A 16,285-nucleotide genomic window follows, 5' to 3' on the forward strand; every position below is an offset into this window, starting at 1 on the left:
ACATGTTGTGTGGAGGTTTTGCGTTTTAAAGTGCTCAAAATACGGTGAGAACAACTGGCAGGTGGCGCTTGTACTGTCAGCTAAACAGAGCCAGAAGATGCGCAGACTTTCACGCGTTCTCGCAGCTCTTCTGTATAGAAATTATAATATTTTTTATTCTGCGTTTGTTCGTATGGATGTGTTCTTGTGCATGCACAACATTTTGTGTGGAGTTTTTGCATTTTAAAGCGCTCAAAATATGGTGAGAACAACTGGCAGGTGGCGCTTGTACTGTCAGCTAAACAGAGCCAGAAGATGCGCAGACTTTCACGCGTTCCCACAGCTCTCCTGCATAGAAATTATTTATTCTGCATGCATGAATGCTTGCACTACAGGCTTCCTGCTAAGAAGAAATGTCAGATAAAAATTGTTGAGACTTCTACAGTGTAATAGTTCATTGGTCAAAACACAGTTCTTTTAAACTATGAAATTTAAAAAGTGCGTTAAGTGTTCGTGATATTTTTACCGGACTGTAGTTTTATGACATAATAAAATATGTTATTGCTGTGAATGTAAATATTTTATTTGGTCCATTAAGATTATGCTATAGGCATTAAAATAGTCTGTTAAAAAAGTTTTTTTTTTTGCTAAAATTATTGGCCGTGTCTCACTATTTTACTTGGGTTATACATTTTTGTTAAATAATGTTTCTGTGGCTCAGTGATAAGAGCATTGCATTAGCATCGGAAAAGTTTGTGGGTTCGATTGCAAGGGAATACTAATGCTTGTATGCAATGTCACTTTGGATAAAAGCGTCTGCCAAATGAATAAATGTAAATTTAACAATCTGCTTTATATTTTTATTTATGTAAATGGCTGTACATATTACTACTATTGTGTTGTTGTTTTTTTTGTTGTCAAAAAATTGAACTAAACTATAAACAACACAGGCCTATTAATTGCAGCTATTCTCCAAATATAATCAACAAATGCGTTTTCCGTTCGCTCTACGTGATCTTAAAGTAGCTTCTTTTGTTCTAAAAAAAACTTTGTGTCCTTTTACCAACACACTGCATGCTTTCGATTCAGAAACTTGGGATATTGTAAGCTTGTTGTGGATATATCTTATTTTAAGTAATAGCTATAGGGTACAACAAGTATTAGGCTATACATCCCGAACCTTATAATTCCATTGCTTTTTTTATACGTTGGTTTTCTTTACTGTGCACTCTAAAAATGGTTGTTAAAACAGACACACAAACAGACACACATTTACTGCGTTATTTTTGTGACAAAACATTTTGTGTTACTTTAACCTAACGTTTTTTCACAAAGGATAAAACTTAGTTCTAATTGCAACCGCTGTTGGTGGTTTAAATTAATTAATAAAGAATATATTTTCCTGTAAAACTTATTTTTCATCATTTTAAAACATCCATATAATAACCCAAACTAGTTTTTCATTTATTTTTTTCTCAGCATTTCTCTCATTGTTTCTGAACTATCTCCAGTGCAGCCTTGATTATCAATGGCAGGTGCCAGTGTATAAATATTTAACACGATTAATAAAATCTTAGTGCTTTTCCACAATCGCGCCGAACCGTTCTCGTTGCTTTGCTTAATCGCTCAACTGCTTTGGGCCAGCCTGTATGTAGGCCTAAATTGAACTTTTTAGAATGTAAACGCAAATACGTGTCACGCGTCACTCGCTGCCTTGGTAACGCAAGAGACTAAGCTATGACTTGAAAAACATTTTCGTTTGGTACCCCCCAGCTTCAGCTGTTAACCACTTAACCATTAACATTGTTAAATTAAAATTATTAAATAAATTGAATTGAATAATCACAACCGAGTGACTAACCCTGAGTGGCGACGTCACTACACGCATTCTATCAGCACGATTCAGCATAACAGATTAGCGGTTATGATCAAATTTAATTCATAATCGTTAATTGTTCTCCCGGCCTGTATCAGTAAATTTGTAGTAAAAATTCGAAGTTGCAAACTTGTAGATTTTTTTTCTCTCCCGCAAACACAACACAACAGTTACACCTTCTTGAATCCTTCAGTGCAAGTGCACAAATCCAGTTCTACAAATCACAAACTGAGATACTCGTGCACTCACATTTTTTGCTACAAATGCGGCAGTAAATATGGTGCAAAACACATTCACACACCTGCACCAAAAGACGTGCGTTCACAGACGAGTTTTGCACATCCGCAAACTGTATGTGAATTCATGCAATGAGAGTTGAATGCTTGTCAAATATTTTCTCACAAATTAAAGGTTTTATTCTTGCACATTGTTCTAGCACAAACACAAGAGCATAACTACAACTGCTTGAATCTGCTGCTGCGAGTCTCTGACACAAGTTCGCACACACTCTCATTTTGCACCACATATCTGTGTGATATATATGGTGCAAAAGTGATTTGTGCATTTGCAGCCAAATGAGCTAGTTTTGGCGCCCAGCAGGTGGCGCCCTAACGCGCAAGTGAAAAACTGCGAGAATCATCCTGAGCTGCTTTATTTTCCTGAAATCACTAATCATAATAGAGTACAAGTGCCGAACCTAGACATCTGGGGGCCCTAAGCAAACCTTTTTGAAGGGCCCTTGTCATAATAGTTCAAACTAGATATAAACATAGCTGTAGACTATAAGAAATAAAACATATAAATCAATTAACACACTTAAACGAATAAAGACTGAAAGATAAAAAAAACATTAAACAGACAGTAAGAACAATTAATTCTAAAATAAAGTTCACATTTTGTTTGACATGTAAATTATTATTTTCCTTAATTAACACGTGGCTTGGAACCATCTAGCTGTAAAAAAAACTATAACGTTATGTGGTGTGGCATAATTATAAGTGGTGTGTTTTTCTAACCAAATGAGTGATTAACAAAAATAAAGCATGATAAATATAGCTTACTTAATAAAGCCAAGTATACGAAAACACATCAATAATTCTCTATTTTTTTTTACATATTATCATAGGCAAACCAAATGCAGTGGATTGCAGTGGTGTGCATTATAGCGGAAACTCACATGAACAATGTAGTTGTTTTAGTCTTGTAAATCATTCCCTCTAAATGTTATTGAGCTGTAAATATTTATCTTTTGAAGGAACCCATATAGTAGATGGGTATAATATACACAGCAAAACACATGGCAATATTTACTTATGACTTCACAGTTTGCTGTAATAAATATAAAAAATCAAAAGGTGTGCATTATAGCTGACACCCACATGAACACTGTAGAGCTGGTTTTGTGGTCTAAGTTATCCCCTTTAAATGCTACGGAAGTTAGAAACGTGTATTAATGTGTATGTAACATTGGAGACGGTCCCTAAATTCACGAATATCAAAGTCCAACCTCAAGCAACGAACTTAAGTGTGTCCATACTTAATTTGTAAATACGTTCTTGCATAATTTGGCAAAAACTAAACAAGAGTTTAAAATACTATGAAAACACATGCCTCTTGTTCTTTTACTTTGCGTTGTTGGCGTTTACCTTTTTTTCGCTCCAGACGGATGGCGCCGTTTAAAACCATGGCAAGGGACATCAGCAGCACATCACGCGCATGTCATTCCCTGCCCCGCACTGATGTCCAGAATGTCACAGTCATTAAATAAATTAAGTACAAAAGGAAATTTCCAAATAATGCCTCTAAAGTTGGATCCACAAATTATAAAAATAACGTCTTAATTGTTTACAATAGTGTTTTTGATTCGGTACTCAAGGGCCCCCTGGTGGTTTAGAGCCCTACGCAACCTGCGTAGTCTGCGTATAGGCAGGATCGGCTCTGAGTACATTGGTTTAGTTTAAATAAATATGCTGGTCCGCTACATGACAATCCCTTACGAAAACTAATCATGGTTTTACTACAGCAACCATATTTTTGTTGTTGTTTTAACTGTAAGAAAAACGTGTGTTTTGTTTGTTTAACTGTAGGCCTGTAATTTTCATAAGGGATTGTCAACGTAGCTGACCAGCACACTTATTTAAACTAAACCAATGTACTCTATTACGATTAGTGATTTCAGGAAAATAAAGCAGCTCGGATGATTCTCGCGAGTTTTTCACTTGCGCGTTAGGGCGCCACCTGCTGGGCGCCAAAACTAGCTCGTTTGGCTGCAAATGCACAAATCACTTTTGCACCATATTTCACACAGATATGTGGTGCAAAATGAAGTGTGTGCGAACTTGTGTCAGAGACTCGCAGCAGCAGATTCAAGCAGTTGTAGTTATGTCTTGTGTTTGTGCTAGAACAATGTGCAAGAATAAAACCTTTAATTTGTGAGAAAATATTTGACAAGCATTCAACTCTCATTGCATGAATTCACATACTGTTTGCGGATGTGCAAAACTCGTCTGTGAACGCACGTCTTTTGGTGCAGGTGTGTGAATGTGTTTTGCACCATATTTACTGCAGCATTTGTAGCAAAAAATGTGAGTGCACGAGTATCTCAGTTTGTGATTTGTAGAATGGATTTGTGCACTTGCACTGAAGGATTCAAGAAGGTGTAACTGTTGTGTTGTGTTTGCGGGGAGAAAAAAAATCTACAAGTTTGCAACTTCAAATTTTACTACAAATTTACTGATACACATGTGTGGCCGACCTTTACAACTACAAGTTCCACTCTCACAGGTGCTCAGTAGTTTTGCACCAAAAATACCTTCATACGAGAACGCGTGAAAGTCTGCGCATCTTCTGGCTCTGTTTAGCTGACAGTACAAGCCCACCTGCCAGTTGTTCTCACCGTATTTTGAGCGCTTTAAAACGCAAAACCTCCACACAACATGTTTCTCATGGACAAGCTTGACATCCATATAAACAAATGCAAGATAAAAAATATTATAAATTTTATACAGAAGAGCTGTGGGAACGCGTGAAAATCGGCGCATCTTCTGGCTGTGTTTAGCTGTTAAGTGGCGGGGTCACGTGACCTGCCAGTGCGGGAGTGCCGGGTCACGTGACCTGCCAGTGTCGGGAGTGCCGGGTCACGTGACCTGCCAGTGTCGGGAGTGCCGGGTCACGTGACCTGCCAGTGTCGGGAGTGCCGGGTCACGTGACCTGCCAGTGGCGGGAGTGCCGGGTCACGTGACCTGCCAGTGGCGGGAGTGCCGGGTCACGTGACCTGCCAGTGGCGGGAGTGCCGGGTCACGTGACCTGCCAGTGGCGGGAGTGCCGGGTCACGTGACCTGCCAGTGGCAGCTCCTGCCAGCCAGCTGAAGATTGAACCCCTACTGCAATTTTGTGTAATTTCATACAAAGAACAGGTCAGCGGTTGAGGTTAACAGGCTCAATGAATGGAAAGCTTTATGAGGAGAAATAGGTTCTATTACTTACTACTGAGAAGGAAAGTTAAGGCAAACAAAGCTCTGATGTCCAACCTCAGGAATAGTTATAGTCATCTGTCAGCGTGACAGAAAAAAATATTTTAAAACAACCCCAAAAATACTCCCAAGTATAACATAGATACTTTAAATTCTCCAAAATGCCTTGTGAACTTTCACCTATGTTTACTGAAGCTTACAGAGGAACTGTCTATGACATTTGACCGGCACACAAAACATGACTTATTTTAAAGGTATAGTTCATCATTTAATCACCGTCATGTCATTCAAAACCTGTGTATGACTGTTTCTTCTGTGGAAAACAAAAGAAGATATTTTGAGAAATGTCTTTTGACTTCAATTGTATGAACACAATTGACTTCAATTGTATGAACACCAGACCACTTTGAGAAAGTGGTTTTGTGTTCATACAATTGAAGTCAATGGGGCCCGTTGTTGTTTGGTTACCAACATTCTTCAAAATATCTTCTTTTGTATTCTGCAAAAGAAAGTCATACAGGTTTTCAATGACATCAGGGGGAATCAATTATGAAATTAAATTTAGTTTTGCGAACTACAACCACTTCCTCTTTCAACCACGGGAGCATTTGGTTTTATGTTTCCATCAGGTAAAAACCCTATGACCCTATTTGCATTTTTAATAAACAGCTCTCGAGGACATCATGTATACACTGGGCTGCAAATACCACACATCATTATAGTTTCCATTAAAACCAATACGATTTCCATTACAACCATTAAATCCAGAATTTCTGTGACGCTTTATCGTTTTTTCTTTGTCAGAACGATTGATAAGTTACAGTATTAAAATGACCAAAATCCTACATTCATGCCTTTATATACATATAACGAAAGAATAAGTCCATTTCATAAAGAGTATAAGTAGCATATCCACTCTCCACTGTTTGCGCTCGCCATAAGTTTGTACAGCGCTGGCGAACTTTGAAACTTTGTACTGCAGCACATCTGATGTTTTTGTACATTTTGTACAACTATTCTTGTGCATAGGCTACCATTACATTACAAGCGTCTGCTAAACGCGAGTATCCGTGACATCAAACAACGCGCAACATCCATGACCGTGATACTTTATTACCGTAAAACTCACCCACTGTCGTGACCATCGTGTTGGCAAAAAACAACGACGACGCCAAATCCCAGTTCGTCCGAAGCGATGCGTTTTCAAGGATGGACACGCCGTATTTGTTCGCCTTCAAAACTCGTTCTAAGAAACTTTCAAAGGCCGTGGCGTTGATGCAGCTCAGGTTGAGTAACTCGGCTTTCAGGGAGTTCAGCTCAGACTTCAGGTTCTCCTCGACGGGCCGCTCGATGGCAGAGAAAACAAGCGCTCCCAATATCAAATAACTCATGTATGCCAAGATGAAACCGATGAGCACAAAGCAAGACTTCAGTGCCGCGGACATGATCATGTTTGTAAGTAATCGGATGATAGCACCGGCACTTCCTCGGTGTCAGAGCTTTGACTTTAGTGATTTGGACGACTGATTGAACTCCACCCTTTACATTCCTCCACCCTCTACCAAAAGTTGGCCAGGAAATAACTTGATCACATGGGTGCAAATGATGCTTTGTGGGTTTCCTCCTTTGTGCAAAACAAACCTCGGGTTAAAAAAGCACTTTCATCAACACCTTGAGAAATACATGAAATAGTTGCAGTTACATGCTGAATGTGTACTGCATATGACGAGGAGCAAATGAATTGAACTTGTGTTTCACATGCCAAAAACCATAGAAACCGTTAGAATATATGTGATTTTGGTATATGAAACATGTGCCTTGCTTAAAAAGTTAAACCATCCCCTGAAATCGTAATGGATTCAATGGGAAGGCCTATAATTGGAATTGCATTGGTTTTGATGGAAACAAAAAGGGTTTCTGTGGGTCTCTACTGGTAATGTGCTGGGATGTTCTCTGGTGTATTAGAACCCATAGAACACCATTACATGTTCTCTTACTGGAATAAGACCCAAACCACATATTAAAACCGTTTGTAATGGTTTTAATGGTAATGGTCCTTCTGAAACCTCAGATGTCCAAATTTGTTGTTTTTCAGGAAATGGAACGAACGCAAATGATTACATACGCTGTTGTCGAAGTTGTAAAGCACTTTTTAATACGTTTTATTGGTTAGACATTTGCCAAACCCAGTGACAAACATAGAAGGTGACTAATAATAATGATTAATGACAAAAAATAAAAATCAGGAAATATGGAGATACGAGGTTTCAGCAGGACAGCAGCGATATAACAAATTTAAAATATGGATCATTTTTGTCACTTGTTTTGACAAATTATCTGTGATCTCCACCCACTGCTTCAGAACAACAAATGGTAATATTACAGTACACTTATTTAAGATGGAGCAGAAAATGAAGATGCCAATGTGTGTTTGTTTCAACTTGCATCTTACATAATTCATCTGGTGAAATAAAAAATAATGGCAAAAGAAGAACAAAGAAACTCTTAATGGAGTTTGTTATGATGAGGGATGGGAGAGTCACGTGTCACTGTTTTCTGTCCAAACAGTTTAGTTCCCTCCAGTTTACTTTAGTAAATATATTTCACTGCCATCTGTGCTCAAAGGGTTGTGTGAGGACAGCAGTGTGATAAGCTGTAGACAATGAAACTGTTTTCTTTGTACATAAGGAGCAAGTCAGTCTGATAAGGCAAAGTTTGCCTTTAGCCAATTAATTGACAATGTTTCTTTTCTTTTCAAGGGAGATGTTTTTAATGTTGATTTAAATGATTTAAATGTTCAGACCACAAAATGAGCTACATAACCTTTATGAAGTATACATTTTTAATGCTACTTTTACTTTATCATTGCAATATCCAAATACAAATGTCTGCCTAAAATTATTTAGCATTCAGAACCTATTGCTGCTATCTGTACAGTCTTTAAGATTACTATGAAAAGTATATAAGAAATCATATTCTGATAGTCAACAAGTCCTTTCCAGATTTTTAATTACATTTATCAACAAACAAGCTTACAGGCTCCATTTAAAACGTTAACATTGATTTTAAAACACTTCTGAAAATATGGTCTCTATTTGTAGGTGTTCACCCTTAGTTAAAAATGGCACACTACATTTTCATATTTAGCACATCAAGCACAAGAAAATAATACGTGGAAACAGGAAAATGGATTTCTTTTTGAGGGGGGACCACTATATCATGTGTGAAAATACATTTTTTTTGAAAGGAGACTTTTCAGGGGACGTAATAAAACAATATTTTGGGAAAGCAAATTGTTTCACCCAAAGTCAGCCCTGCAGACATTTTCTTCCACTTTTTCCAAATCTGTTTTTTTATCAGATCAATTATTTGTCCTAACTCAACCCCCAATGGTCTAAAAAGTGTGGTTAAACATAGGTGTCTCTGGATACACAGCTGAATGAGAAAACAGAATCTACTGTGAGAATGGACATTGAAAGAGAAATACACTTAAAATGAACTATGAACAGAAGTCAATGCAGGAAAAGCAGTTATTCAGTTTTTCCGACATGAATTGCTCCTTTTCTATGAATTTCCTTGTTTAAGGGAAGCATCGCTCAAAGGTGTTTCAGAAGATATGGAGACTAAGTCATGATATTTCTGTTAAAGTCATAAGACAGTCTTCTTTTAGCACTCGCAGCCAACTGCTGGTTGGACGTTGGGAGATTTGGAGAAAATCTGGAACTGCCCTTTACTCGAACCGTCACACATTCCTGAGGTAAAGAAGAACGATCGTGTGTTATATTATTTAACAAATCATTTGTGTATAATTGTTGTCTATATCAAATTCTCTTGAATAACAATTTTTTGTTTATAGTATCTTATAGATATTATTACCATTGCAAGTTTGCCAAGAATTGTGATGTGTCTGATGCAGCAAAAGCTTACAAGCGGTGTCGAGTTCACAGTGTTTTCACAATACGTTATTGCAATGGTTTCAAATATCTCAACCGCTGAAGTAATGCAAACTCACAGAGCTGGGACGTTGCAAATGCAATGACTGAAGGAGAAGTTTACAAGACAGAGACTCCGCCCTCTTACATTTCAGACCAATCATCCGGTCCAGATCCTGTAGGCCATCAAGTAGGGTTTTCTCCCTTGGGGTTAAAGCGCGACGATTAACTTTGCAGCAAGAAATGTTCACCCAAAAATGAAATTCCGTCACAAGTTTAACAGAACAAATACATTTACGTGAGTTTGGAATAACTTCAGGGTGAGTAAATGATGACGGAATTTTCATTTTTGGGTGAACTATCCCTTTAACACGCACAAATTATACCCCTATTGTGTGTGTAATTCTCAAGTAAAGATTTGTCAGTCCTTAACAGGAGTATAAAATCGAGAATTTAATGCTCAACAGTTGGTTCATTGTGCTCCACCACATTTGATCTGATTCGTTGCTGTAGTGACTTTTATTGACCACAAGATGGCAGTAGAAGATAATCGTATTCAACAATTGTTTTACACTACATATTCTAAACAATGATTTGTAGTTTCATATAGTTAAATAACCATAAAAAAATAAAACGGGTGCAGTATCCTTTATCTACATACCTGTTATCCCCTGTATTGCCATTTCCATCTGGTCCTTGCAGAAGCTGTGTTAGTATAGGAATGTCATCAGGATCTTCACGGGAGGGCTTTTCTGAAGGGAAGGCCTCTTGAAACACACTTGACTACACGCAAACACACAAACACAAAAGAAGCATATTAGAGGAACTACGCTGATAATAGAGATTGGCTTTAACCAACCATTAATGTTTTGATATAATTGAGAAATAAATGAAAAAGAAGGCAATGGTGTTTGTGGAGGATGAGCAGGTAATTTTTATTTTATTACATAGCACTCTCTACTTGATTCTGATTGATCAAAATAGTTTTGATAGATAAACTGATATGTTGTATAAGTGGGATAATGTACAGTCATTGTTTTCTATTTATATTGTGCATATGTATTCGGTCATTATTTCAAAACAAACCCTTATGAGAAACAGCTGGCTGTAGATTATCATTTACTGGATTATTTTCAGTGTCTTTAAAATACTTGAATGTATGAAAATTATGATTCAGAAGCATGAATCCATACCACATCATGAATAGGAGAAAGTAAAAGGTTTGGTTTGTCTACAGTAGAAGGCCACCACTGGCCACCGGGCGCTTTCTTCTGCTCCACAGACTCTTGACTGAAGGCCACCCATGTGCTCTCTGACTGCTGGAATGGATGGATTCCCGTCCAATCAGATTGCCAGGATGTAGATTCATTTGCATCAGTGCAACTCTTCAGATCTCCTGAGAGTAGATGAGGGTTCATGTAAGTCTGAACAGTTAAAGTGATAGTTCACCCCAAAACAATGGTCATGGTTTATTCACCATCATGCTGTTTCAAACCTGTATGACTTACTTTCTTCTGCAGAACACAAAAGAAGATATTTTGAAGAACGCTGGTAAACGAACAACATTGGCTCCATTGACTTCCATTATATGGATACAAAACCACAGAGACATTTCTCAAAATATCTTCTTTTGTGTTCCAATGAAGACATAGAGTGTTACAGGTCTTGAACAACATGAGGGTGAATAAATGATGACATGAATTTTTGGGTGAAATATCGCTTTAAATATCCTTGGCTCACATACAGGAAACAAGAAGAGTAGGTGTTATGCTAATGCAAAGAAGTTCTGCTTTCTGCTGCGGAAATGTTTTCACAAACACAAGCAACTTTTCACTGCATTAATGTCATGTGTAATAACTGACAGGTGGTGATGAAAGTGTCTTCACTTCACTTTTTAAACATTGTAAACAGAATGTCCAACAAGTTATTTAAAATCTGGCGCCAGTGTCTATTGTGGTAAACGTCTCCCACCGATAACCTGCTTGTCATGTGAAATGATCTACTTCCATGACCTAATTACAAAAGCTAAACCTGTTTCAGCTTGACTACCTGGATCACCTGATTTTTACTCATTTTGGGAACAGTTTTAAGATTAGTGTTAAAGGCTGTCTGCCAAAAATGAAATTCAACACAGAAGATTATTTGGGTTTTAGATTTAACCCTTGTGTGGTGTTTGAGTCTGTCGGACCCATAAGAATAAAATATGCAGTTCATTGTTTTTTAACCTCAAACATTTATATTTATTCAAGATAAGCATGTATTTTAACCATGCCTGTATAATAGTTTTTTAGTAAATGTTTTGAATATAAGGTAAATGACAAATATGAACCACACATGGTCTATGTTGTATTTTAACATAACATTTTTTATAGCGCCATGTATTCATTTAAAACCTAATAAAGCTGTGGGTCTACTAGAATAAAATATATAGCACTAAAAGTGGTTCTTTGGCTTGTTATCATAGGGGAACTGCTTTTAAGTGCGGTATTGCACCATATTTTGGTGGTTCAGTGGTTCTCCAGCGGTTCTTCAGTGGTTCTTTGGGATGACTGACGTGCTATATAGCACCACTGCCGTACAAAGAACCTGTTAAAGCCGTTTAAAGGTTCTTTACGAGCCAAAGAACCACTGTTCATTTTATTGAAGAAATTAAAGTGTTATATGGCACCTCTTATGGTTCTACACAGCAACATTTGATAAAGGTGTTGTATTGCACCTTTAAAAATATGGTTCTACATCGAAATAACTGTGGCTCAGTGGTTAGAGCATGGCGCTAGCAACGCCAAGGTCATGGGTTCGATCCCAGGGGATTGCACATAGTCAGAAACAAATGTATAGTACAATGCAATGTAAATCGCTTTGGATAAAAGCGTCTGCCAAATGCATAAATGTAAATAATTACAAGCCAAGAACCACTTTTCGTAGAGTTTAAACCCCATACAACGGTTAGAAGCATTGGGTTCTGACCCAAAATGATGTGCAAGATGAATAAGTCCTACTGTGCTTGTCCTTTCTTTTGAAGACAAACACAGTACGCCTAAAGCATTCTGAAGGTTGGCCTCCACTTTCGTCCCGCTGGCCTGGCTTTTGCATATCTGTTTAATGCTGCCTTCTGCCTTAGGCTTATACACAGCAACAGAGAGAGGGAGGGTGTGGAGTTTGGAGGGGGGCTGAGGAATTCCAAGCAGTGCTTTAAATAATTAATATCTTCACATGAGGTCGGAGGAGGCGAGGGGGTCTACAGGAATCCAGGTCAAATCAGACTATTTAGAACTGCTCATGCAAACACAAAACATGCCGAGAACTTCTTACTTTCATCGTGTGACAAAAGTATTTCAAGTGTTGAAAGTGTTGTGTGTACTTACCGCTGTTGTAATCGTCTCCAGAAGCCGACTGTTGAAGTTCAGTGAAGCCGGTCGTCCAGAGCTGCTTCCCACCTGCTTGCATGAAAGCCCCAAACTCATCTTCATCCCCGTCACCCAATTCAAGAGACGTGGCCACCTTGTCCCCGTCTCGTGTCAGCTCTGATGGTAAGTCACTAGAGTTCTCTAGTGGCAGCAAGTCTCCACCTCGAGCCCCCACCTCTGCTGGGATGGCTGTTGCTATGGCTGCAGTGGTGGGAGGGGCAGGATTAGACTGGGACTGAACACTGGTTACAGTTTCATCGGCTGTTGACGTGCCAAATCCTCGCGAAGAGGATTTCTCAGATTGCTGAACTTCAAGTTTCTCGCGGTCTGAAACTAATTCCTCCCAATGCTGAGGTGAGCACATCGGAGGCTTCCACTTCTTCTCAGTGGTGTTGCTCGCAGCTCTCGCTGGAGTGCATCTGTGCCCCATGCAACCCTCCGGCTTCACTGTAAAGCTTGCGTCTGGAGTCCCGCCTCTTTGTGATGGGTTTGTGAGATGCTCCACCGAATGTTGATTCTCACAGTTCAGTGAGCACTCATCTGTCCTGGATGCTTGATCTTGATTCTCATGAATGTCGTTGACGGGATCCTCAGAGGAAGCTTTCATGGGTGGGTGGCCTACGCTTGGCTCAGTATTACAGTTTGGTGTGGTCGGTTTTATTTCAAAGGTATCAAGGGTAGTCTCACATAGTACAAATGGTACATTTGGCACATCGGCACATGAATTTCTGTCTTTGTTACTCTTTTCAATATTCGGAAAATCGTTTGCATTAAGGTTATTATCACATTTACTGATCTCAATGTCTCCCTGTGGATCATCATTGGCACAACTAGATCTTTCACAATTTTCAAAACAATTATCGGATGGACTACTAGCCATCCCATCCTCGATCTGCTCACCGGTATTGGCACATGGTTTGGCAGAAGAGCAGCAGGTTTGTGTGTCCGTGCTTTTGGGTGCAACAATATGCATTGATATGAGTGAATGAGCCCTTTTGTCATTTTTAAGCTCAGTCGTGTCTTCTTGGCTTGTATCTTCTTCTTTCTGGCATTGCGGTATTCTGTCTGGTGTTGTGTTAATTGACTCCTCTGAGATCACAGTATTGTTTTTGTCATCACGTTCTGGCTCACGAGGTGAATTGGTGATTTTCCCTTTACTTGTTTTTTTTTCTGCTGTGCCTGTTGATTTACTGCAATTTCGCCACTTTCTTATGGCCCTGGGCTTGGCTTTCAGCGTTCCACTTTCGTCTGCCCCATCTTGACCCACCCTCGGTCCTATACATCTAACTTTTTCTTTTGCCCCCTCCAGAATAACAGTGTGAGTCCGTGCACCTGCGACTCTCATCCCAGCCCCGCGGTTTTCCACGGCGCAGATGTAGTTGCCTCTTCCCTGGGCTTTGAGAAAGAGGCAGCGTGTCTGAGTCTGCCGGCCACCCCCCTCCGTGCCTTTCAGCGTGGCCACAGTTACGAGTGCACCGAGGCCACCTTGCCTGACCCCGGGAGTTCTCGTTGTACTAGATGTACTCTCTGGTGTCTGGCCATAGCCACTGCTGACCTGACCTGACCAGCCTCTTTGCCCCACCCTGTTTTCAGGAGGCTGCTGGCATGTGCCCTGTCCCCGAGGTCCAGCAACAGCCTTTCTTCTGGCTTTGGAGTAGCCACCACTTACAGCCCATGCTCTCAGGCCTTTAATGAGGGGAATAGCTCCAAACTCAAGGGCACTAGTGAAGGAGACACTAGGTCTTCTGCAGTCATGCAAAAGCTCTCTATGGGTCATATCCAAGCAAGGGTGGTTATTGTTGTTGTTTTGTTGGAGCATTCTTCTTCAGGGAATAATATCAAATGCTGTGGTGGGTAAAAATACAGTTTTTATCTTTAAGCCATGGAGTGTTTACTAAATATGCATATTTTAATATAATCATATTTGCATTTATAATTCCACAAATTACTGCTACAAAAGAGATGCCAGCTCTAAAACTTTAAAATATATAAATTCTGGATCCTACAGAGTTCATAATAAGTTATACAATCTGTTTATTTGAATTCTGGAATTAATATTAATGGCATAAAAGTCTATAACATGAGGCCACACAATGCAGGAAATAGCATTATAAAATTATAACCACTGTTATTATTACTATTATTCATTAACTGTATTATATAAAATGTTGTATTTCTATAGGGTTCATTTGAATTTGGTGTAGGGCTGTCACAATATCTTACTTTGACTCCACGGTTATCATGACCAAAAGAATCCACGATAACAATATTTTCATAATATTCATTGTAAATAACAAATCACACTCAAAATACAAATGTAGGGAGGCAGAGAGGGAGAGAGAGTTTCTTACTATTTTGTCTCACAATATTACGATATGAGTAGAATTAACAATATATATATATATATATATATATATATATATATGCAGTATCACGGTTATTGACAAACGGTACAATGTGATACCCTAGTTTATATAATATGCACATATTAAAAAATAAAATAATATGTATGTAAGACTTATAGACATTAATTGAATTACATTATTGTATTATATTGTATTTCATTATACACACATATAGCCTACAATATTATATTTTATAATCTAGTTATATATTCTTTTTTAAACATCGAACTGGGTTGTGAAATTTTTCATCCCATATTTCTAATTTTTCATGTCATAAACTGTCATATGATGATCAGAAGACGCTGCGTAACGTAGGCTACACATAATACGTGATCGCATCACTTGCACCAAATCAGGAATTTATCATTAACTAATACCTGCCCGTACAGATCTGACATACGCTATGATCAGGAAGGTGGAATTATCTGTATGAATTTGATATGAGAAAAAACATCGTTTCGCGTCACAAACAGCCATTTATTCCCTGTATTCTCTTACCTTTACTGTGTGCCAGTCATTATCCTCAAACACAGGCGATGTCACGAAGCGCACAATTCCAGCTGTCGTGCGCTGTGAAGATGCTGCTGGGATGAAGAAATCTGCCTTTAACCTTCATGTGGATTTTGGGTTGTTTAGAAAATAAAACATCCATGACAGCACTGAGTTTAAAACCAGATTTCCGAAAACAGACCAATCTAGATTTTTAATATAATCTGTTGTGTCCCATGTACACCTCGTGCCCTGTTAAAGTGAACATCACGCTACACCCCCGTTTCTTCTGATAGCGCAGGCTGCTTCTCTGAAACGCAGAGCCTCCGCAATCCATGCGTGCACCCAGCTGACCAATTGGCGAGCGTGTACAACGCGCACGCACACTGTCGATGCTTACGCTTACGCACGAATGGAGCGCGCGCACACACGCACAACTTCATTATAGCTTTCTCGTTTAATCCTTCATTCAGCGCCGTTATTTGCTACCTAGTGATGAAATCACCTTCACCTTCCGATTTATATTCGTTTTTAAAGATTTTGTGTCACATATGGTCAATGGTGACCTACACATAGACAGATGTATACTAGACATCCAATGAGCATCATTCATTCTGTCTTCTCGTTTGTGCCAAAATATAAATTTTGTAATAGTGTAGAAAAATATGTTCAAGCGTATATTGTGTCCACTATGCAATTTTATCTGACTGTTATGAAAAGTTGT

The 16,285-nt window shown here is 38.8% G+C and overlaps 2 protein-coding genes across 2 annotated transcripts in view; both read right to left on the minus strand.

Annotated features, from left to right (window-relative positions):
* The window catches only part of kcnk6 (potassium channel, subfamily K, member 6), a 51,536-nt gene extending 44,473 nt beyond the window's left edge, over nt 1–7,063 (minus strand). The window contains exon 1 of the mRNA XM_057348454.1: nt 6,458–7,063. Within this exon, the coding sequence (XP_057204437.1) occupies nt 6,458–6,779 (322 nt within the window). The 5' untranslated portion in view covers nt 6,780–7,063. The remainder of the gene's footprint in view (nt 1–6,457) is intronic.
* A 1,257-nt stretch (nt 7,064–8,320) lies between these two features.
* Nucleotides 8,321–15,893, minus strand: si:ch211-14c7.2 (uncharacterized). Its single transcript, XM_057348653.1, has 6 exons — nt 15,571–15,893; nt 12,626–14,512; nt 10,454–10,656; nt 9,922–10,043; nt 9,341–9,464; nt 8,321–9,080 (listed from the first exon to the last, which is right to left on the minus strand). Exons 2-6 carry the CDS (start codon nt 14,484–14,486, stop codon nt 8,952–8,954), a joined length of 2,439 nt encoding a protein of 812 aa, XP_057204636.1. The 5' UTR covers nt 14,487–14,512; nt 15,571–15,893; the 3' UTR covers nt 8,321–8,951.
* Nucleotides 15,894–16,285: the final 392 nt, after the last annotated feature.

The sequence above is a fragment of the Triplophysa rosa genome, linkage group LG12 (genome assembly GCF_024868665.1).
Source record: "Triplophysa rosa linkage group LG12, Trosa_1v2, whole genome shotgun sequence".
NCBI lineage: Eukaryota > Metazoa > Chordata > Actinopteri > Cypriniformes > Nemacheilidae > Triplophysa > Triplophysa rosa.

Coding starts and splice junctions, on each gene's coding strand:
- si:ch211-14c7.2 (XM_057348653.1), bottom strand. CDS start 14,486: ATGCTCCAACAAAACAACAACAATAACCACCCTTGCTTGGATATGACC. Junction 9,465..9,921: donor GGCAATACAGGGGATAACAG/GTATGTAGATAA, acceptor TTTAACCCCAAG/GGAGAAAACCCTACTTGATG. Junction 9,081..9,340: donor ATTTGCAACGTCCCAGCTCT/GTGAGTTTGCAT, acceptor TCTTTACCTCAG/GAATGTGTGACGGTTCGAGT.